The sequence below is a fragment of the Leishmania panamensis genome (genome assembly GCF_000755165.1).
Source record: "Leishmania panamensis strain MHOM/PA/94/PSC-1 chromosome 7 sequence".
Lineage (NCBI taxonomy): Eukaryota > Euglenozoa > Kinetoplastea > Trypanosomatida > Trypanosomatidae > Leishmania > Leishmania panamensis.
In genome coordinates this window covers 143007-166324 of record NC_025886.1, presented here as the reverse complement: position 1 = coordinate 166324, position 23318 = coordinate 143007, and the positions used below count along the sequence as shown (strand labels likewise).

Here is a 23318-nt window from a genome sequence, read left to right as displayed (position 1 = left end):
CTTTTCACCCCCTTCCCCGAGAAAGCGCTACTCGTGTCGGAGCTCACGCAACGTCTCCGCCGTCTCTTCCGTCGCGTGACCACGAAAGTGCCTCCAGTGACAACGATAGCAGCGGTGGCAGCTACCCCACTGCACGGCTGAGCTTGACTACAACGCATTCGCGGCAATTTCCGCACCACCGCCAACAGAAAACCCTCTCAGGGAGAACCGCTCTACAGATACGCTGGCGAGCAGCAGCAGCAGCAGCAGCAGCAGCGGCAACGGCAGCGGCAGCGCGGGTCGTGCCGGCCTCGACAGCTACGGCATGTCGTCGTGGACAAATGCTCCGGCGTCTTCGTGTGCTGCCGCGGCGCCGAATCACCTGCCTGGGACATCTACCTCGCCGTCCGCCACGTGCAGGCGTCGAGAGGCGGCAGTGTGTCCTACGAGTGGGGCTGCACCGACATTTTTAGGCGCCGTCATTACATTCGGCGCATCGGGGTGTGTGGCGACACCGCTTGTTGCTGCACCGGGAACGCACTGTGATGATCACACCCCCACTTGCACCGCTGCAAGGGTGGCACCTGCGCCACCGTCGGGTGCACCAAGCGCTGCGGCAGCAGCAGGGCAACACGACTGCGTATCGCACGATTTTTCAGGACCTCTTCAGCGGTCATCCCCAACCGTCCTTCATTTGTATGCGACTACCACCACAGCCGCTGGCACCGCTAACCCGAAGCGCCGCCACGGGCTCCTGCCACCGCCAATCATGAGCGACGTCACCAGGGCCTTGGGTCATCGCTCTTGCTCGTGCCCGAACACTCGCAACGCCCCGGCAGCCGATGCCGCCATCGCGTCCTCTCCCGTTTCAACCAACAGTGGTGTGGTAACAAGGTCGAGAGCAGCAGTGGCAGCGACGAACTCGTCTAGCACACTTCAAGTCACCGGAAATCAGTCGAGCCCCAACGATATGCTGACAAAAGAGACTGTGCCGTTCCCCATCTACAGCTTCAAGCCTCTTGGGCTGTGGAGTGCGTTACCCACCACCGGCGTCACCGCCACCGCTGCCGTCTCCGCTTCAGCCACTACTCTAGAGCTCGAAGCGTCCACAGCGACAACAAACGGCGTTGATGTCGGCACTCTCCTCACGCACGAGATGGACAGCGGCGTGGTTATCGTAGACCCTTGCCAGACGCCGGACGATCTTGTCTGTGGTGTGTGCATGTCTGTGTGCCGGCACCCGACAGCAACGACGTGTGGCCATCTATTCTGCCGTCGCTGCCTACAGAAGTGGATGCAGGCCAACCCGGCCGCCATGTGCCCACTGGACCGAACTCCAATCCAGGTGGAGCTGCTTCACACGGACGCCCGCGCGCAGCGGCAGATCAACGCGCTGCCGTGCCACTGTCCCGCCTCGCTGTCTCGAGCATCACAGCTGGAGCTGCGGCAACTCGGGTCTGCACACCGTGTGCTGGGCGACGGAACAGCGGAGGAGGGGGGTGACGTTGGTGGTACGAGGGGTGATGAGTGCGCACGACAGGCACATCCGCGATGCACGTGGGCTGGGTGCGTGTCGGATGCTGCAGCGCATATGTGTCAGTGTCCGCACATCATCATCGAGTGCCCATTCGCCAAGCACGGCTGCGCGGTGGAGCTGCCACGGTCAGATATGGCGAGTCACTTGAAGAACTGCGTGGCGGACCACCTGCTGCTTCTCTCGCAGGCCCTCGACGCGTCTGTGGAGCAGTGCCGGGCCTTGCAAGGAGAGGTGGAGGTGCTGCGGCAGCGCTGTCCCATGCGCTATCCCGTCGCCCTCCCCAATGTGCCCACAGGCGGGCCAACAGGGAGTTCGGCGCCAACAATATCGGTTTCCTCGTCACTCTTGCATGGTGCCACTACTGCTACTTCTGTGCCTGGAATGGATGTGCCCACGGCGGTACCGACACCGGCTCTCGTCATCTCCAACGGCAGCAGCAGTGGTGCGGCTACCATCGCTATGGCCGCGCTTCCTGAGGAAGTTTCGATGAGCAGCGTCTCCCTGCTGCGCGTGGCGGGTTCGTTTGGCCACGGCGCATCCACCGCTGTCGACTACCCGTCTCCCGTCTTCTCGCAGTCGCTGCGGCCATATTATCATCTGCACCACCGTTCATCGACGGCAGTCGAGCCTACCAACCTGCGTCGGGGCACAGCTACCGAGGATATGTTGCTTGCCGCCACCCACCGTGTGCCCAACGGACACGATGCCACCACGCCAATGGCAATGGACACGACTCCGGTGCGCACACCATCGCCGTCTCGCCTTGGTGCTTCACCGGGCTCCGTCCCCGTCGCCAACCTAGCTGCAGCTGCAGCGACCTTCGTCCTTCCTCCTGGTGCAGCAACACTATTGCCTACCCCCGTCGCCAGCGCTCCTTCGCGCGCGGCGCCTGTAGTGGGCGGCATCTGTGGCGTGGATCGCTTTGTCTGGGTCATCACCGATGTAGCGTCACTGCAGGCGCCGTGCTACAGTCGCCCTTTTAGCTCGCATAACGTTCCCTGGTATGTGGGGATGGACACCACCGCCACATGGGCGCAGTGCGGCGTATACCTCTTCGCCGATCGACACGAACATCGCGTTGACTTCCGCGTCATTTTGTACCACAATGACCCGGCGCGTGATGTCGTGCACGTTGTGCGGGACTGGCAGGAGGATTACATCGGAAAAGGCTGGGGTCCTCTACGGTTTATCAACCGCTTCACACTTGAGCAGGACGGATTCCTTGTACACGGTTGCCTGCGCGTCGGGATCGAGGTGCTGAGTGGGCTGTACTGAGCATGTGTGCTCCTCAGGGAAGCAAGCGCATCTTTGCACACACACACACACAGGCGAGGCGAGAGAGAAGGGATCTTACGAGTAAAGAGAGGGCGCCACTAACTTTTTCCCTTTCCTCCTACGCCTTTCCCATCTCTGCCCTCGCCTACTCAGCAAGGCAGATGCAGTCAGCCAGGAAGGCGAATGAACAAACTCACGACACGAGGTAGTGAAAGGGGAACGTGGCGAGTGAGGGGAGAACTTAGCTTGTAGAAGAGTGTGGACATACACACACCTTAACGTTACAAGCAAACGTGCACACACCGATGACCCACATTCCCCTCATTTATCATTGATGCCTCTCTGTCTGTTTGTCTCTCTCTATCTTCCTGCGTCTCCGCCAATCACTGGTCTCTCTCGTGCGTGTGTGCACGCTCGGGTGGCTTTACGGTCTCGTTTCTATTGTCTGTAATCTTCTATGATGACTGCTCGTGTTCCGCACCCCTGTCGCTCTCGCCGTTACTCTCTCCCTTTCTGTGTGCTTTGTGAGGTTGTTCAGCATGCAGACGCACCTGCACACCGCCCTTGCAGACAACATGAGGGGGAGGGATGAAGACACTAGCAGATGAAAAGGGTGAGAGAGCGAGAGACATGGACGGACGATAGAGCGATTGAGGGAGAAGAAAACGAGAGGAGAAGGAGGGGGAGGATGAGGTGTGACTCGCGTATCAACGTCAGTATCCGACCCCCCTTCCCCTCCCTCTCATCCACCTCACTTATCCCCGCCTTCCGATCTTACATGCGTCCCGTCCTCCACGTCTCCTATACTTTCTCACTATGAACTAGTGTACTCGATGCTTTCCCTTTACTCTTCGTGTGCGCTTGATGCACCCCCCTCATGCATGTGCTTGTGTGGTTCGCTCACCCGTGTGTCTTGCCGCTTTATTCGATTTTTCTGTCATTCTTCTTTCCTCGAGGGCGTTGGTTTGGACTTGAGTAGGAGCACATCCTTCCCCCCCAAACCCACGCTCACCACACCCCTTCCACAGACACGCATCTGAGATATCTCTGCTTCAGCTCCTGTACGTGTCTCTCTATGTCTCCGCCCGCTTACTCCTTCGAGCCGCTTTTTTTCTTTTCATGCTCGTTCGTGCTTCTCTACCTACTTGATGACAGGCGGCGTCTTTGGGTGGTGGCAGGGTCCCCCACCCACGCTCTGTGCGTGGGGAGGCAAGGCGGCCCCTCACCTCTGCTAATGCCGGGCCGCCTCCGGTGGTGACGGGGTGCCAGGCACCTACGACATAGGGGGAGGGGTCAGGGCGATGCCTCGCTACTGCTGTCGGCGGTGAGGGCCTAGGCGGGCTTGCGTCGGTGAGCGCCCTGCGGCGGGGAACGCATTTGCGTCATCCATGCGATGGGCAGAGCGCCAACACCGCATGGGCGCGTCTCGCCTGGGCCCCGCCGCCCGTTGGTGGTGAGCGGCTGTGAGGCGGGTGAGCGCGGCTTGGGTCGGGGGGTGCCGTGCTCGGATGGCGGGGTCAACGCGTGTGTCCACGGCTACCTTCGCAGCACTTGATGGGCATTGTGACAAGCCGGGAGTTAAGTGGATGTCAGTCCACATCTGTTCTACGGCGGAGAGTCCGTCTGTTGAAGAGATGTGTGTTTGCTTTTACCCTTCCCCACCTCTCGTCTTCCGACAAGCGCGCCCCCTTCTCTCTCTTGATCACACTTTCCTCCCCTGCGCAGTCCGTGCTGACTTTCCTCCCGATTTCACATCGGTCTGCGTGATGCTGATGTGTGTGTGATTGTAGGTGACTGCTAAGGCCTTGTGCTTGTCTCCTGAATGAATGCCGAGGAGGTCCACTTCGTTCTGTCTTCCTTCAGTTGCGTGTGCGTGCGAGTGTCTTAGCTTTTCTCTCTTCCTTTCTGTGAGCTGGTGCCAATGCTGGTGCATACGTATTCCCCTCTCTCTTGCAACCCCTCCTCATCGCCGCGGCTCTCATCTTGCCACGCCCAAAACACGCACACACCGCGTGTTACCTGGATAATACTTTCCTCTCTCTTCATCTCACTCTCGGCACCTGTATATCTTCTCTTTCCTCATTTTTCCGCTCCGCACTACCACCGCGGCTCTGCCCCCCTCCCCCCTCAATCGCCCTCCTTGCTATGTGGATAGATACTGCAGCGACCATTGCCTTTCTCTTGCCTCCTTTTACTTCTTCTTCCTTTCCCCTGTTCCTGCTCCCTATCACTTCTGTTCTCACGCTCCACACGCGCTCACACGCACGCAGACGTCTGCGTGTGGAGGGGGTGGCGGTGGAATGTATGGACACTTCTTCACTTCTCCTCGTGCTACATCAATCCTCTCTGCGTATAAGGGCCATTTTCTTCCCCTTCTTCGCGCTTTTTCGGGAGGTCATCATTCGCTTTGGCGGCTACACCTGCAGTAGCATCATTCACACCAAAGGCACCAGAAGCTCTCACACTGACCCCCTGCTCCCCTCTCGCTAGTTTGGTTTCACTGTATTGAGCAACTGGCCTTGCTTTCTCCTCTCTCTGTCAACGTGGATGGCACCGTCGTCTGTGGCAGAGGGGGGAGGGGAGCGGAGGCGGGGATGATATTACTGTCGCTGACGTCGGTATGGACGACGAAGACGCGTGTTGATGGCAGTAGTGATGCTGCTGCTCGTGCCGTGGGTGGATGAGGGAGTTTTGTGTACGCGTGTCTGCATGTGTTCCATAACCTTTTTTTCCGTGTCACGGCTTCTCCGTGCTAATCGTCGCATTCATGCCCGCACGTGGGTGTGGGGGGACCGTGCTAGGCGGCCCTTCATTGCCATCGCGAGCCATGCGTTTGTGCTCCATCTCCTGTCTGCTCTGCGCAGAGCAGACAGGAGGGGGTCCCCTAACCCTAACCACGGGCGAAGAGGCAAAGCGTGCTGGCGTGTGTGCGTATTGTGTTTATAAAATCAGTCGCGCGTGCGCGTCCCTCCCCCTTCTGATTCCCCCTGTGGGGTGCTGTGTTGTTTATGCTTTGTATGGCGTGCTTTTCCTACGTTATTCAGTTTTATCCTCCGTCTTCCTCCCTCCCTCGCTTATCGCATACACCTGTTGCCATGGCTGAGGCGAAGGGCGGCGGCCACGTTATGCCGGTGAATACCTCTCTCTGTAATCCTCGCCCAATCTTACGCCCCTTTCCCCCTCATTCTCTTTCCAGACTCGTCTTAGCGTCTGTGAGCACACCTCCACGTGCACCGACACACATGCACCCAGTTCTGACGCATAACATCAGCTTTATCTTCTGAGTGGGACACCTTTGACTTCTCTGTACGTGATCTCTCCCTCCCTCTCTGATGGAGGACTACGACTCTCTCCCTGTATTTCTCTCTCTCTGTGTGTTCATTCTTTGGTGCCTGTCCTTTCATTGGCCCCGCACTCCTCCTCCATCAGTCCTCGAGGAGGAGTGCGGGGCCAACAGGCGCCATTCTTCTCCTCCTCCTTTTCCCCCCTCTGTTGGAAATTCACCTGCGTTTGCCGCCGCCTCCTCCTCCTCCCCCTTTCGCTTGTACGCAAGTGTAGCGCTGTCACTTTGTGCTTGTGGTTGCGCTCTCTTACTGTGGATGCCTCAGGCCGCTCTTTTCCTCTCAGGGCCCCTTTCCTCCGCTCACTGCTCTTCTTACGCCTTCCTTCTCTCCTCACTCTGGATGATCTCCGCAGCCGCCGCCGTGGCCTTCCGGTTGCCGTCATCCCACTCATCACCACCACCACCTCCACCCTACTTTTCTCATCGTCCTCGCCAGTGTGATGGAGGACAGCCGTTGTTGTCTACATCGAGTGTCGCTTGTTAGTTTTTACCCTTTCGAGCTCAGCGTCATGGCGTGTGACAGCGCGCGTGTGTGTGTGTGTGTGTGTGCCGCCTCTGCTTTTCTCAAGCAGGCGGATCTCCAACTTCACCAACCCACGCTCACCAGGGGAGGCACGCGGCCGCGACACCGTCTCCATCATTTTATGTCGTTCCCCCTTTTCCCATCTCATGTGTAAGCGCCTTTCCTATTTCATTGCAGAAAGGACAGCGGGTGGAAGATGAACTTGGAGGTGGTGATTGGGGGGCATCTGCGTTGGGTGGAGGCGACTAGAGGTAGCGGGGGGGGGGGAGGTGAGGGAGAAAGAGAGGAGGGAAGATGAGGAGCTTGGCCCAACTCGCACGCTGTAGCGGACGCCGTCTTTATCCTCCGCTTGCTCTCCCTCTCTCTTCTCAGGACAGCTGGAAAGCAGATGAACGCGTCTTTACTGTGATGAGAGCTCGGCGAAGAACACGCCCACTGAGCAATGAAGAGTTCTCAGTGGTGCATATCTACACCAGTACACAGGCACAAGACGAAGTAAAAGAAAGCGCTGTAGAGGGAGGTGAAGGGGGGGGGGGGCTTGAGGCCCTACGGGCCTTCTCCACGCTTTGTCCTACGTCCCTTTAACCCACACTGAGGTGGAGCACAGCCGTCGTAGTTGGTGGGTGTTGGGCACACCAATGTGAGTTAGCGGGAGGGGGGTATCACCTGCGACGGAGCTGATGGAACCCAATCCCCCCTCTCCTTCCCTTTCCTTCACCTCGGGATGTACGCATGCATCTTACTCGCCCTGCTAGCAGGGGGGTTACACGAGATGCTGCGAAAGGAGGGTACACCATAGAAGCCGCTGCACGTGCACGCGCACGCGCGCGTTCATGCCAGCGCAGTCCCCTACCCTAGCGTGGCACCAGAGCAAAATCTCTCCCCATCTTCGCTTTGCTTCTTCACCTTCCACTTCCATTATCGCATCGTGCCGGACATTCATGTGCACGGTTGCATCCGCCTGCATGTCTGTGTCTCTGTATGAGTGCTTGTGTGTGGTGTCACTTGGAGCCTGTTTGTCGGTGCACGGTGGCTGCGCTGTGCCTCATCTCCGTCCGCACAGTTCTCCAAGTCAACTGTCACACGCACCGCGAGTGAGCCGGCACCAGCAGAGCGACGCGACTGAAGACCAAACTTTTGCTTTACAGCCACCACTACTGCTTCCGCTCCCCTTTTGAGTTCATCCTGATGTTCCGTCGCTGTGCACCTGCATTCATCGGAGTCGAGGGCGACACCTTCGTCTCGGCCATCAAGGACAAGCAGTACCTGGCCCACCGCCTCGCCATTCTCGGCAAGGAGGACCCTAGCTTCAAGCCCCAGCGCATGTCGGACGATGATGTCAGGCGCTTCACCACGTCGCTCGGCTCGACAGAGTCACTCTTCAATAAGCAAGCCGGGGCGATCCCCACGAACATTGTCGACGAGGAGACCGGCCGCGTGATTGGCAGCACGCAGCTGGACCCGACCCGCTACGGGGACTGGGAGGTGAATGGGCGCTGCTACGACTTTTAAGAAACGTGTGAGAAGGGAGGGGAGAAAAGCACTGAAGGAGTAGGCGCGGGGGTGACGGCTCGGGTCCACGGTGGAATACCCACACACTCACACACACACACACCCACACACACCCACACACACACGAGTACTCTTTTCATGGTATTTCTGCCTGCGTAGATGTGCGTTTGCGATTGCCAAAATACGTTAATCCCCCCGCCCCAGCACTCGCACTCGCACTCGCTGCCGCTGCCCTTCATGCCCAAAAAGCGCATGTAGCCTCACGTTGGTGCTTCTCACAAAGGGCGGCGCGCTGCCCTCGTTTTCTTTGCCGGGAGCAAAAGCGAAGAGGAGAGAGCGATGGTGCGTTGTGGGCGCAGCAGGGACGCCGGTGGGGGAGGCGTGGGGGTGGTGGTGGTGAGGTGGTGAAGAAGTGGCGGCGAAAAGGTCACCCGAGCAGCGCTGTCTTTTGTCTCATGACGTGCCCCCTCCATTTCGGCGTTCATCTTCTCCCCTCTTACTTCTCCCGCATCGCATTTTCATTCGGGCCTTCGCTATTCGCTGGTGCGTTGATGCGCCTGCTGACGGAATCGCGTCCAGTGTGTGCTGGACCCCCCCTGCCAGCGACAGCGAGGCGCAAAAAAAAACAGAAAAAGAGCGCCGAAGAGCATACACTGATGAGGGAGCCCAAATCACGAGGGTGCCTGGAACGGGCTGGGGCAGGAGGAGAGAGGGTGTCGCTGGTCCTCCTTTCCGCTGTAGCTCACCTTGTCTTCGCTCCTCTCTTGCCCACCGACTCTCCCCTGTTCTCCCTGTCCCTCTCGGCGTTGCGATGAAGCATCACTGTTTCCCTCACTCACAGAGGCGTGTGGGGATCACTGCCTCCTTCTGCTCTCGTTGTACCCTTTTCGCCTCTTACCCCCTTTACGCAAGCATACGTCTGTGGCGCTCTACCAGCGTACCCACGCACGCCATCAGTGGAACACGTCTCCTTGCTCGTGTCATCCGCGTGCGTTGTGTGACCTCTCTCTCTCTCTCTGTTCGCTCAGTAAAATACCCCGCATCTGTTTTGCTGCTGTACTTAGTCGCTTAGCCTGCGTGCGTGCGTGTGTGTGTGTGTGTGGTTTCCTCACCTTCATCACCTACGTGACTCATTGGGCCTCTCTTCTGTTCCTTTGGTTCTCTGCCAGCAACGATGTCGATGCAGCTCTTCAGCTTCGGACACCCGTGTGAGCACCAGCTGCACCGGGCGTGTATTGGCGGATCGAATTGCCCATTGAACGGCTACCCAGACACGTGGTGCTGCAGTTTCATCAAAGGCAAGATCAACTTCAAGCGCGACCGCCCGTGCGAGGGGCCGCGGTGCTACTGGGACTACGTACACCCCTCACAGAGCCAGTTCGATGAGGTCACCCAGGTCCTCGAGCAGAGTCGTCCCATCGCAGCCAGGCTGGACGAGGCGAGCGACACCGACCTGCTTTCCTTCAGCATTAGCAACCCGCACATTATCGACACAGTGCAGTGTGCGTTACACATGATGCGACATCCACCCAGCGCATGTGCTCGTCGAGTTGGCCAGCTGCTCGCCTACGCCACCCTCTTGGCTGGTGACCAGGATGTATTTGTGCAGCTGCTGAAGACGATGAAGAAGCCCGTCGATGGGTACATCCTCGGTGCGTATGCCTTCTTGACCCAGGGAAAGGGCAGCAGTGTCGGCGGTGCAGGCAAGGGCGGAGGCGCCTTCGGCAGCGGCGCGAAGAAGCAGACCAAAAAAAAGGACGCCAAGGAGGACATCACGGCAACGCTCGTGAACATTATGGTTGAGCTCATGAACGCGGCACTCAGCCTCGGCGGCCAGCTAGTCGATCGCGTGGATCAACACGTGCTGCAGGCGATGCTAATCCAGGCACTCGCCACTTACCCGAAGAGCGACAAGCGGCACCAAGACATGCTCGAGAAGGCCATCGCCAAGTTTGGCCATCGCAGACTGGAGGAGGAGGAGGCGGCGGCCGTCAAGCGCGAAGCGGCGAAAAGGGAGGCGGTGACGACGGCGGGTATATCAGCAAATGTCGCCGCGCCACTATCGGCGGTCAAGCAGGAGCCATCGGAGCCTCCCGCCGCGACTTTCAGCGCCGCAGCTGCTGGCGCAGGTGGCGCTGCCTCTGCCAATGCCGGAGTCAACTATAGCCCAGAGCTTTCCACTGGTGAGGAGACGACCACTTTGACAGCGTCACGTGTCCCTGCAGCAGCAACACCGATAGCTGAAGCAGCAGCGGCAGCAGCGCCAGCGGCGCCAGCATCCCACACCGCTGCTGCCGCTGCCGGCTCTGCTCGCATTGCCTCGCGGAGCAGTGCCGCCGCCGCCGCCGTCCTGCCCGCAGTAGGGGGAGATGCCGTGGCGATGACGATCGGCATCGGCACCACTGCCACTGTTCAACTCGCTGGTACTGCGACGCCAAAGGCGACTGTTTCTTCTGTCCCCGGGACACCCAGCCGAGCAGCCTCTTCGACACCTCTCTTGACCACAGCCACAACATCCACAGCTGGCGCCGCGCCACTGCCAGCTACATTCAGTACGGCCATTCATGTTCAACAGCATGTCGCGCTGTCGGTGCCGGCCAGTATGTCAGCGGGACAAGGTACCACGGCGGGTGTTCCGGGCACGCAGACCATGCCAGCTGCTGCGGCTCCTGCAGTCTCTCTGCCAGCGCCAGCCCGCACGGCGGTGGTTGGTATCAGCAAGCTTTACCCCTACCTCGCTGGACGTGCCGCCGATATGAGCGAGCAGCTGCCCGGTGTGTCCCCCATTCACGACCCCCAGAGCCACTCCTCGCGGTTATTCATTTGCGGCGGTCAACTCACCGTGGAGCCCCTTGTATGGAATTACGCACCGCTGGGCGACGCCGCTGCGAACCGACGCTTCGACACTCCCACGCGTGAGTACATGAGGATTAAGGAGAAGGAGCGCCAGCGGCGCAGGGAGGCAAGAGCGGCGCACCTCGCGGCGAACGCAGCTGGTGGTTTCCCGTCTACCTCGGAGGGCTTCAAGGCCGCCTTTTCATTCAACTTGGATAGGGAGGACTCGTGGATGGGCGATGGCCTGGATGGGGATAGCTCCTCCTCCGACGTCTCCTTTCTCTAGGGAAGGGAAACGAAAAGCGAGGAAGAGAGAGGGGGCGAGAGGGGGGGGGGGTGGCGCTACCTGCGCGTGATGCGTGGGTAGCTGCACTTTTGAGCCTACGAGTGCACACACATCACACATAGTCGTGCAAGGATGGGTGTGGGGTGAATGATGACCGTACTCTCGCGTTGTGTTATTGTGCCCCTCCGCCTCACCTCTCGTTGGTCGTTGTGGGTCCACGCCAGCTTTCTCCCTCTCCCTCTCTCTTTTGCTCGCTTAGATTACACGCTGTTCCCTCCCCTTCTCTGTGCGTTGCTTGCTTTGGTTCCCTCCACTTTCTCTCTAAGTCCTCGGCCGATCGCTCGCATACCCGCGCGTGCGGCTTTTTGGAGTTTTCTGTGGTTGTTGCTGGCAAGCGTGTTGCGTTGTGTGTATCCGCGTATGTCTCTGTCTGGCTACAGATGGTTGACGATAAGGGAAGAAATAAGCAGCGCAAGCACTGAGAGAAAGTGCACCTCTTCTACAGAGAGAGGCGGGGGAGGAGGAGGAGGAGGAAGAGGGGGCGGTGCGTAATGGCGCTTTAACAGGTTTGTCTTCCTCTCTCCTCAGGATGCCAACGTCAGACGTCTCTCTCTCTTACCCACGTAAGAGTCTCAGACACGCTGGTCCATAGTTCACCTCTCGGCCGTCCCCCCTTCACTTTCTGGAGGCTGCGGGAAGGCGGAGGAGGGTGGACGCCAGTGCGGTCTCCGCCCCCCCCCCTTCCTCCTTCACAAGCGACCAGAAAAGATGTGCAGGTCTCTGTGGTAGTCATGTAAGCGCTGGGGACTTCCTTCGTTCAGCACCAGCACTTCTCTCCACCCTGTTCGTTCCTCTTTTAACTTCTGCTCCTCTTCTCGCCTCCCATCCCCCATTCTCCCTGGCTCTCCTGCGTATAATTGTGTGCGTGCCTGTGCGCCCCTCTTGGGTGTGCCATCCACTTCCCCCTCCTCCCTCCTCCCCCCCTTCCTCCTCCCCCTCCCCCCACACCCACACCCCCACACAATGTGAAGTGCATCTCTGCTTCTCTGGCATACGTGTGGTTGAACCAGCACAAATACAAAGCGAAGGACGGGGCACAGCGCCTAAAGAAAGCGACGCGTGCGTGCCTTTCCCCTCTCTGTTGTCTCTCTCCCTCCCTCTCTCTCTCCTTGTTTTCCTCTCGAGCTGCAAACAAGCACACACCTTGCGCAAGCATCATGTCCGACTACGGTGACGCTCAGCACAACGGCGGCGACGGCGGTGGCCGCGGTGAGGGTGGCTACGGTGGTGGTCGTGACGGCGGCTACGGTGGTGGCTATGGAGGTGGTCGCGGGGGAGATCGCTACCGCAGCGGCGGCTACAGTGGTGGTCGTGGCTACGGCGGCGGCCGCGGCGGCGATCGCTTCCACGACCGCCACGGCGGCCTTGGCGCCAACTTACACCGAATTGACTGGGACGCCGTGCAGAAGGTGGCGACGCAGTGGAACTTCTACAAACCTCAGAAGCCGCGCAGCGAGGAGGAGATTGCGACGTGGCTGCGTGAGAACAGCATCACCATCTACGGTGACCGCGTACCACAGCCGATGCTAGAGTTCTCCGACCTGGTGGCGCCGGATGCGATTCACCAGGCCTTCATGGACGCTGGCTTCCAGAGGCCAACCCCCATTCAGTCCGTCTCCTGGCCGGTCCTGCTGAACTCGCGCGATATTGTCGGCGTGGCCAAGACGGGCTCTGGGAAGACGATGGCCTTCATGATTCCTGCGGCGCTGCACATTATGGCGCAGCCTCCGCTGCAGCCTGGTGATGGTCCCATCGCCCTTGTCCTCGCACCAACTCGCGAGCTGGCAGTGCAGATCGAGACGGAGACACGCAAGTCGCTGACGCGCGTGCCAAGCATTATGACGACGTGCGTGTACGGTGGCACCCCGAAGGGGCCACAGCAGCGTTCCCTGCGCGCTGGTGTGCACGTCTGCATCGCAACCCCGGGTCGCCTGATCGACCTTCTGGAGACGAACTGCACAAATCTGCTGCGCGTCACCTACCTCACCCTTGATGAGGCGGATCGCATGCTTGACATGGGCTTCGAGGACCAAATCCGCAAGATCTGCTCGCAGATTCGCACCGACCGCCAGACGCTCATGTTCTCAGCGACGTGGCCGCGCGAAATTCGTAACCTCGCTGCCAGCTTCCAGAAGGACTTTGTGCGTGTTCACATCGGCTCCGAGGAGCTCGTGGCGAATGCGGATGTGCACCAGCATGTCTTCGTCGTCGAGGGATATCACAAGGAGGAGAAGATGGAGGAGATTCTCCGCCAGGTCGGACCGCAGCGTGTTCTGGTCTTCGTAAAGACGAAGAAGTCGTGTGACATTCTGCAGGACCGACTTGGCCGCGCACTGCGGCAGACGGTGCTGGCCATTCACGGCGATAAGCTGCAGTCGAGCCGTGACTACGTGCTAGACCGCTTCCGCAAGGATGAACGCGCGATTCTCGTCGCCACCGACGTGGCAGCGCGTGGCCTCGATATCAAGAACTTGGACGTGGTGGTGAACTACGATATGCCACTGAACATTGAAGATTATGTGCATCGTATTGGTATGTTGACGAGCTTCCGCTCACTCACGGTATCGCTAGCCCCGATCCCCTCTGCGTATCCGCCTGTGTGGGTGGGTTGTGTGTAGGCGTAGGTGTGTGTGTGTGTCTCTCTCTCTTCTTGCGTGTCTTAGTTGTGTTAACTGCAGTCTTGCAGCACGACTACCACTGTTTCTGCCCTTGCCGTTGTTGCCTTCTCTCATTCTACCTCGCTTGCATCTTCCTCAGCTTTCCAGGCCTGTCAAGCGAAAGTGCGTGGCGGCTGGTGGTGGTGGTGGTAGTGGTAAAATGAGAGGCCGCAAGCGTGGGCAGGCACTTCAGCGGTGGGGCGACGGCTGCATGAATTGCGAAGGCACGGGTAACAAGGGTGAGCGCGAAAGGGACAGGGAGGACTAAGGAGTGGAACGTGTTGTACGCCCCCACCTTCACACGCATTCTCACAAAGCTGGTGCTCCTGGAGAAGATGTGGTGCACCATACCACCACCACTTCTAGGAAGATGAAGGGGGGCCGTGGAGAAAGGCACGCCGACAGCCGGTGGTCGCCAAACGACAGGGATAATGCGAGACAAGAACACGAGGGGGCAACGTGTACAAGGAGTATCGCACTCACGCGTACGCCTACCGCTGTACCATCTCGTGTTCGCTCCGTACTCCGTCCTCCTCTACACCCACACCCGCACCCGCACCCACACCCGCACGGATACAGCAGAAAAATTGATATCCACCCGGTGATACATGACCTCCCCTCCTTCCCCCCTTTTCGCTCTCCTTCTTCCCTCTCTCTGTGCCTCACCGTTCTCTCCTTCCTCTACACGCATACACACCTCGCACTGCAGCTCTTCCATTCGTGTTGGTCCTCCTCTTCGTTTCCTGTGCGTATGTGTTGCTTCATACCCCCTGAACTCTCTGCGTCGTTGACTGCCTCGCCTTTCCCTTCTTCCCCCCTGCTCTGCACTCTTCAGTTCTCTCGTCACCTTGTTGAACGCCCGCCAGCGCCCTTGTGCTGTGCGTATGCACCTGAAGAGAAGGAGGGAGTAGGAGTGGTGAGACTGAGGTGGTGGTGGTAGTTGTGGTAACGGGTGGTGATGGCCAGGGAAGGAAGTGAAGTGCGCCATATATGTGGTGCGAGATCGGCTGGAGTGGCAGCAACGCCGACGACAAACGAAACGACAGCTGTGCGGGATTGCCGTAGAGGAGAGGGAGAAGATGGGCGTATGTGAGGGATGTCAGAGGGAGAAGGCGACGATGAAGTGGGGGGGGCGGAGGAGAGCGTCATCTATTTCGTTTCATTTCTCTGGCAGCTGCCTTAACTCCCCCCTCCCCCCCTCTCTCTCTACATATCGATTGTGTGAATATGTGCGTGTCTGTGTCTCCCTCATCAGCTGAACGACTTCACTGCTGGCCTTCGCTATTTTCTCTACTCGTACATGGGTGCGTATGCGTATGTGTGTGTAGTGGCGGCGCGATGGTGGTGCCCCGTGCTCAATTTCCTCAACTTTCCCTCGCTTCGTGCGCGGCGGTGCGCCGATGCAGCGATGGTTTCTTTGGTTTCCCTCCTCCCTCTTCTTACCTCACTGCGAGTTTTGTGTGAAGCGGCTTCTATATTGCCATTGAATGTTTCTCTTTTTCTCTCTCGCTCTCTGTGTGAATGCGTGTGTTGTCTGCATCAGGCGTGCCCCTTAGTGTTCGCAAGCGCTCAAGTGTGGAGAGTGGGCACAGATGAGTGGTGCGTAGGACTGCCGGCATGCGTGTGTGTGGTGGTGGTGGGGCGCACAAAGGGCCTGCGCACAGCGAGCGACCATGTGGCCGCGCGTATGTGCGTAAGAGGCGACGCTGGAACGTGCAGTTTCTCTCACACGCGTATGCCTACACCAAGACGCAGGGACGATAAGTAAGCGTGTGTGTGCCTGTCTTGTGTCTGAGTCTCTCTGTGCTTGTGTGTGACGCGGGTTGCGTGGATCTAAGTCAGCGGTGGATCTTTCATGTGTGCGAGTGGTGCTTGCTTTCTTTCCGTGCTTGGTGTTTCTGCCCGTGTGCGCGTGGCGCTTCGATGGCGTCTGTGGGCGGTGCGCCTGTGTGTGTGTGTGTGCGTTGCGGTGGGTGGGCCTGTCGAAGATGGCCCCGCTCATTCCCCCCCTACCTCCTGGTCAGCGAGACCCACAGGTCCATGAGGGATGATGGCCGAATCGAAGGACGCACACGAGTGAGAGAAGTAGACCAGGATGACAGGAGAAAGTACGATGGGCAGCGACGCGCACAGTATAGAGGCAGATTAGGCACACATGTGAGCACACGTACAACACACGCGCACGGGTTCAATCCCTCCCAGACACGCAGGCGCAACCACCTCCCCATTCATGTGACTTCTCCTTTTCTGTTTTTCTCCTGTCAGAAGGGGGTGGTGGTTGTGGTGATGCGCAGGCTTTGTATGTCCAGGTCCGTGGACCCTACGTCTGTGCCTACACGCACACGTGTGTGCTGGGTGTGTGCGTCTCTCTGTGTCTCCGACAGCGTCGCGCCTTCTCTTGTCCTCTCACTCCCTCGCCGTCCCCCTCCCTCATCACGCCTATCCAAACATGCACACGGGTGGCACTCTTGACATCTCTTCCCCCTTCTTCTCAGTCTCCCATGACGCACACGCACACGGGCGTGAAACGTGCTCAGCCTCCTCAGCCTGCTCAGCCCGGTGTGGAGGAGAACACGAGTCCACCGGTGATGACGCGGTGTACACGGTCATGCGCATGTTTATGCGTGTGTGTGTGGCTGTGTGTGCTACACCCTATCTATATGATTTGGTGTTTGCGTCGTGGGAGACACTCGACTCTCCCCGATGAGAAGAAGCACTGATCGATGTTTGCGTGTGTGTGTGTGTGTGTGTGTGTGTCTGTGTACCTCTGCATGCTCGAGTAAGGGTGCGAGCTTGCAGGCATGTGTACAGTGGGACTGCTGCTTGGGTTTTGCTGTTCCGTGTCAGTCTGTGCAGCTTTCTCCCTCTCTGTGGGTGTGGGGGAGCGTTTGCGGTTACGTGGTTATGCTGACATGAGGGATGCACTAGAACTCGTGTTCTCTACACTCCTTCCCGTAGCTCGCTCGTTCTCCCTCCTGCCCCCCCCCCTCTTTCCCTCCCTCCCCCTCCCTCCCTACACGCATCCCACTCCTGGCTGGTGCGAGGCTCGCCCTTATGCTCTCACCTTTGTGTCATGGGCGCCCACACGCAGGAGAAGTAATGGTGTGTGTGTGTGTGGCGAGAGGCGGTGGATGGTGTGAGGAGAGCGAGAGGGAAGAAGTGGCCAGTGTGAGACGATACCGACAGGACGAGGTGAACGGTCGGCCACACACTGACATAGTGAGAGAGAGAAAGAGAAGTTCCGCGAGGAACGACTGTACACACACACACACCCACACACACACGTGCGTGCACACCGATGCCCCTGCATGCTTGCCGTACGTCAAACACCTACACACGCCGGCACCGACGCACTTAAGAGACCGCCTTTCACAGCTAGCTGTGCCACACATCACCTCCCTGAGCAGAGGGGACGGGTGAACACGAGCTTAGAAAAACACGGCAATCCACGTGAGATTGCGGCGCTTTCTTCAGCCGCCCCCTTCTCCTTCACCCATCGCTGCACCCTTCCCTCACACACACACACACACACACACACGGGCGTGTACGCATACAGCGGTGCGTCGCCATGTGATGCGACCAAAGCATTTGCCCATTTCTTTACGTGCCCCCCTCCCCCCTCTCTCCCTTCCCTCTTCTCTGCTGGTCTTCACTTCTCCAAACACGCACCAAAGCGAAGTAGCGCGTCGCTATTTTCTTCCCTTGCCGCTCGCCCTTTGTCTGGCCCTTGTTGTTGTCCTGCTGCACGTCTCTCTTGGACTTCCCTCCCCCCTCGTGCGCGCGCTGTCTGTCCGCCGTACTTCGGCGTTTTCTTTCCCTCTTTTCACTGCTTTCTGTTTTATTTCTTTCGTCAAGGTCAGCTGATCGGATTCACACACGCACACGCACATCGATGGACACACACACACACACCCACACACACTCACACACAGGCACACAGCACAGGCTCGCGCATTGCTCATGTGTTGCGTTTTTTCACGCATTCAGCGCGTGTGTGTGTGCTTGTGTGCTTGTGTGTGTGTGTGTGTGTGTTACCCCCTAATTCCTTTACTGCTCTCTCCTGCCTTCGCGGGAAAAGACCCACTTCTACTCTTCTCCCTCGCACCTCTTCCCCTCTCTCATCATCATTATCATCACACACTCATCCTTCATGCCACCTCCCTGCTGGCAATGTATCTCCTCTCTCGCTTTTCTCCTCCACCCCCTCTTTCCTGCGCTCTTGCGCATGTACACACGCGCATGGTCTGCTTCAACGATGCTTATCCATCCGTGCGTGTCTACCAATGCGTGTGGGCTAACCGTTTCGCGTATCGAACGTGCTTGTGTACACACATGTGTGTATCTCACGCTCTCGCTTTCTCTCTCCTATATGCTCTCTCTCCTCCTCCTTCATCCTTCACCCATCTATGTCCTCCGTGTGTGTGTGCGTTGATGTGTCCAGGTCGTACGGGTCGTGCTGGTAAGACCGGCGACGCCTACTCCTTTGTTTCCTCGGCTGATAACAGCAAGACCATCCGTGACCTGATCGAACTGCTGCTGCGTGCGAAGCAGGAGGTGTCACCGGAGCTCTACGCCGTCTGCCAGTACGCGCGCAACGATGGAGGTCGCAGCGGACGTGGCTACGGCGGACATGGCTACGGTGGTCGTGGGTACGGTGGGGGTGGTGGCTACCGTGGCGGTCGTGGCTACGGCGGCGGTGGTGGCTACCGCAGTGGCCGTGGCTACGGTGGTGGTGAGTTTGGTCGCGCACCGGCCGGCGGTGCTCCTGGTGGTGGTGGTGCCCCGCGCAGCGAGAGCTTCACGCCGTACTAGTATGCGTGTGCGTGCACACCAGCGGCTTTTATGAGTCTACGCTTCTTTTACTCCCCTTCCCTTCGCTTCTCCCCAACGCGCTGGACCTCTCGTGCCTCCCTCCCTCTCTGATGGCTTGGCTGTGGACTTTGCGTCTCTATACGTGTGCCTGCGTTTGTGCTTCAGTAGAGGTGAGAGAACGCATGGGCAGAGCGGAGAAGAAGCCGAGGTGGCGACTCACGTGCGTGCGCGTGTGCCTCCCCCTCCCTCTCTCTCTCTGTGTTGGACGCGCCTGTCAAGGAAGTGCCCTTTCTTTTCCAATTAAGCCAAATGCCCTAATCCGTTAAAGCATTCGCACACGCACAGGTGAAAGGCAACGATGCGAGCCTCTTTTCACTTGTGTATCTGACTCGTTTCAACAGTATGTACGTGCGTAATGTGCATGCATGCGTGTGTATGTTGCACCTCTCTCTCTCTACTCTCGGGGTTTCTCCCTCTCCTCCCTCCCCTTTCGTCCTCACCCCCCCTCCCGCATCCCCCCTCTCTCTGCGTGGGTGGATGTGTGCGCGCGTGTGTGTTGTGTTTGTGTTGGTGTCTAGTAAAGCGTCGTAATGCTTTTTGCTTCCCTCCCTTTCTGTTTAGTTCGACCACCTCCTCTCTCCTCTCTCCTATGCGTGGGTAATGTTGCCCTCTCTGAGGTTATCGATGTGCGCGTGTACGTGCTCAAGCATGCTGAGGAGGAGGGTGGCGGATGAGTGGATGCTGATCGTAGAGCATTGACATAGACGTCGGACGCGTGGATGAAATTGTGTGTGGACGTGCATGTGTCTTGGGTAGAGAATGAGTGAAGTAGAGCGAAAGACAAAAAGAGCAGCGCCCCCCATGCCGCACAATTTATGGTGGAGAGGTCAAGACGGCCTCGCTTTCGCCGTCGTCTTGGTGGTTAAGAAAGGCAGTGGAGAGGCGAGGAAAGGAGGGACGGGGTGAGAGTAGAGAGAGGGAGAGGGAGGGGGGGGGCGAGATGGGCATGTGGCCAGCGACTGATGCTCTTCCTCTTCCTCGGTCATGAGACTCTCCATTGCGCACGCTTGTGTATGAGCATGTGCTGCCTCTCTTCTTTTCTCGCCCCCCCACCCCGCACTTCACTTCCGCGCATTTTGGAGCTTTATCAGCAGAGGCCACACGGCTGCCGTACCTTCGGCTTTCTCCTTCTTCCCCTCCTTCCCCTCTTACCACTCCTGCGGCTGCCCCTCTCTTACGCACGCACGCGCGGTCGCATAGAGGTCGAGCCGTGTCCTTGACCATTCGTTCTTCTCTCTCCCATGCCGCTCACTTTATCCAACTCTCTTTGTCTGTCTGTAGCGCACTCTCGCCCGCTCTCTTGGTAGCTTCCCTCCTCTTGTTTCTCTGATGCCATCAGGCATACCCAGTGTGGACCTGGCGCTGCTGACGCACGTGACGCAGCGCCTCGCGGAGTGTCGTCTGCACGTGTATCGCCCAGGCAGTCACCGCTCTGCCGCTGCGCTGGTGTTGCGCTTTGATGATGACACGCAACGAACTCTCACAAGGGAATTGAGCACCTTCAGGGCCGCCACTGCGCGGCGCGCGTGCGCAGGCTCTGATGCGACCGAAACAAAGGCCTCAGGTGCAGCGTCGTCTTCACGTGGTAGCGGGCTCGGCTCGTCGTTCTTCTCCAGCGCTGCCACCTCTGCCGCTTCATCTGCTTCAATGACGCGTGACTTAACAAGGGATGGCCTCACTGAGCCGTTGGAGTTCTTTAGGTATCTGGCGCATCACCACCACTTTCACCACCACTTGGTTGACTTCGCCGACACCGATGCCCAATCATCCCTGCAGCTGCTCTTTCTGAAGCGACCGAGCATGGAGGCGAGGTGGTGGAGCGGACAGATTGTCTTCCCAGGCGGACGCCGAGACCCAGACGACCACGACGACTTCGATACGGTTTGCCGCGGGACCTACGAGAAGATCGGGTTTCCACTGCAGCACCATCGAGAGTTTCTGTGCCTCGGGCGGTTGCCAGACTACCGCCTGCACGGTCGCCTCGGCAGCAGCCGCAGCTTCGTGCAGGCGCGCTTCGTGTTTCTGCACGTGGGTGACATCACACCAACCGTGCAGCTGGCCGCACACGAGGTGGAGAGTGCGCGGTGGGTACCGCTTCGGGTTCTGACCGCGGCGCATGTGCGGCGCGGGCGTGTAGTGCACCCGCTCCAGAGCTTCGTGAACCCGCAAGACGCAGATGCGCGACTGCTGCTGGGAGAGGTGTTCCCAAACACCTTCTTGTCCTTTCCAAGTTCTCTGCTGCCCGGCATACCAGTGTTGTCCTCTTCCTCTTCTTCCTCCTCTTCTCCTTCTCCTACCACCGCCGATGGCACTGAGGCGGACAGGAATGGGTGCAGAGACGATCGTGGGAGGTCGAGGACGCGCGAGGATGCCTCGTCAGCCTCCCCTCAGTCTCCACCATGGCATGTGTGGGGTCTCACGTTGCGCACTGCGAACGAGCTTCTGGCGTTGGGCAATCGCCAAGCCTTCGACTGGCCCCTCGTCGAGTCGAACAGCCGCCTCCTGCAATACGGCGCGCTTTTCCCCATTCACGGCTACTACGAGCTCCTCTATCAACTGTACTGGTGGCGGACGTGGATGTTGGCAAAGATGCGCTTGCGCCACCGTGGTGACTCCGTTTCGGGTCGATGCGGAGCGAGCACCAGTGACGAACAGCATGGCAGTAGGGCACTGAACAGCTTACGAAGCGAGTCGCTCTTGTCGAAGCCACTGTCACCCCTCTCGAGGGAGCAGCAGTGGTGGCGGTGCGTGCGTTACGACTCTTCTATGGAGCGACGGTACGCGGTTCTTCCTGCGTCTGCTGATGCGCTGCTCTTCGCTGTCCCTGAGACTCCCGCCACGGAGCACGTTGTGAGCTTTGCGGCTCTGTTGAGTATCGTCGTGGTCGTGCTGTACACCGTGGCGGCAGTGATCGTGAGCGCATGCGCTGCAGCCGGTGCTGCGCTCGGCCTAGAAGTGATCCTGAACCGCGAGGCACGGCGTCGCGCTGCTAGTGGCGCTGCAGATCTGGGGTCTCCCGAGAATGCGGCCGCAGGCAGTAGTGCTGTGAGCTCTGCTGTGGATGACGCCGCACCGTATGGTGAGTTGGGCATCTCCCGCTCTTGGTGGCCTCGGTGGCTGCGTGACGATCGTGCCCCGCATTGGGGTACTACCGCCGAAGAGGTCGTGCCCTCTGCGGAGCTGCGTAGTTCCACCGAGACTCTGCATGAGGAACCGTGCCTCCGTGGCGAAAGTGCTGTGCCACCCGAAATGATGGACTGGGCTCGAGTGGCGGCAGAGATGGCAGCCGTGCCGCAACAACTCACAGATGAGACTTTGACAGAGATGCACCCCACACCTTCTGACGCTGGTGTAGGCGCAGGGACTCGCACCGTGAGCCCTTCACAGGTAACGATGACAACCCCGCATCTCACAACGTTCTCTGCAATCTCGACGGCCTCAGTAGGCACAAATCGAGAGCGCGGCAGCGTTGGCGACGAATGGGCGACTGGAAAAGAGCGAGACGAAGTTAGGCCTGTCACCGTTGGTGTCGCTGTGCCGGCAGAAATCCACGTAACAGCTGCTGCGGCGGAGGATGTGTCGGCGTTAAGCTACGATGAGGAGCTGGAGGCGATTATGCATCGCTATCGTCCCGAGGTCAGCGCAAACCAGTCGGATGTGTTTCTCTCTCACGTGGGGCAGGCTCTGGATGGGCATTCCACTGCCAGTATGCTCCGTAGTGGGGCTGAGGTAGAGGTAGGCGCTGAGTCTCGCTCTGACACTACTCCGGCGTCGTATCACAGAGGAGCAGGATCAACAGAGGAAGGCAAAGCTGGCTAAGTTACGAACACCTTTGCATGAAAAAGGCTTATGAGGGAGAGAGCAGAGTATGCGAGTCGGCGTGTTTAGTGTATTTTGCTCCCTCTTCATCCTCCGGTGCGCTATCTTTCTCTCTCTCTCTCTCTGCGTCTACGTGGAAGACGAACTTAGAAAGCAGACGAATTTGATAGGTGAGGCAGTCCGCTCGTCTTTGGTCTGGAATGGCCACTGAAGCTGGCGACGCAGCTGTGAGACGCTCTAACTCTCTTCGCCTTCAATTCTTTCCCCTCCCTGCCTTCTCTGATCGCCATTTGGCTCGTGTGTTGGTATCATCGCCATCATCATCTGTATCCTTCTTACTCTACCCGCTGTTCCCCTCTCATTCGCTCAGCGTTCTCCATCGCGTACGCTGTTTCTCTCTCCTTCTCTCTGTGCTGACGTCTGTGATTGCGTCTGCCGCCTGATACCGGACGTCACCCACCTGCTAAACACCTCCCCCCCATTCACAGGCGTCTGCCTGTGAGCTGGAAGTACGCTACACGTGAGTCTTGGGCACACACGGATACACAGGCCAAGCACACGCGGAAAGGTGACGCCCTTTGCCGCTCAGCCCGCCTTCCTCCACACCCACACCCGCAGTG

The 23318-nt window shown here is 58.8% G+C and overlaps 5 protein-coding genes across 5 annotated transcripts, besides 1 other annotated feature; all 5 read left to right on the top strand.

Moving 5' to 3' along the window:
- Positions 1–304: 304 nt before the first annotated feature.
- Positions 305–2791, top strand: LPMP_070410 (hypothetical protein; the record flags this gene model as incomplete). Its single annotated transcript, XM_010705747.1, has 1 exon — positions 305–2791. The coding sequence occupies one exon, from the start codon at positions 305–307 to the stop codon at positions 2789–2791; it is 2487 nt and encodes an 828-aa protein (XP_010704049.1).
- Positions 2792–3935: 1144 nt separating this feature from the next.
- Positions 3936–4424: a repeat region.
- A 3421-nt stretch (positions 4425–7845) lies between these two features.
- Positions 7846–8169, top strand: LPMP_070400 (hypothetical protein; the record flags this gene model as incomplete). The annotated part of the gene is made up of 1 exon (XM_010705746.1): positions 7846–8169. One exon carries the CDS (start codon positions 7846–7848, stop codon positions 8167–8169), a length of 324 nt encoding a protein of 107 aa, XP_010704048.1.
- Positions 8170–9343: 1174 nt separating this feature from the next.
- LPMP_070390 (hypothetical protein) lies at positions 9344–11290 on the top strand (the record flags this gene model as incomplete). The annotated part of the gene is made up of 1 exon (XM_010705745.1): positions 9344–11290. One exon carries the CDS (start codon positions 9344–9346, stop codon positions 11288–11290), a length of 1947 nt encoding a protein of 648 aa, XP_010704047.1.
- A 1217-nt stretch (positions 11291–12507) lies between these two features.
- LPMP_070380 (ATP-dependent DEAD/H RNA helicase, putative) lies at positions 12508–18819 on the top strand (the record flags this gene model as incomplete). Its single annotated transcript, XM_010705744.1, has 2 exons — positions 12508–13881; positions 18448–18819. 2 exons carry the CDS (start codon positions 12508–12510, stop codon positions 18817–18819), a joined length of 1746 nt encoding a protein of 581 aa, XP_010704046.1.
- Positions 18820–20208: 1389 nt separating this feature from the next.
- LPMP_070370 (hypothetical protein) lies at positions 20209–22698 on the top strand (the record flags this gene model as incomplete). Its single annotated transcript, XM_010705743.1, has 1 exon — positions 20209–22698. One exon carries the CDS (start codon positions 20209–20211, stop codon positions 22696–22698), a length of 2490 nt encoding a protein of 829 aa, XP_010704045.1.
- Positions 22699–23318: the final 620 nt, after the last annotated feature.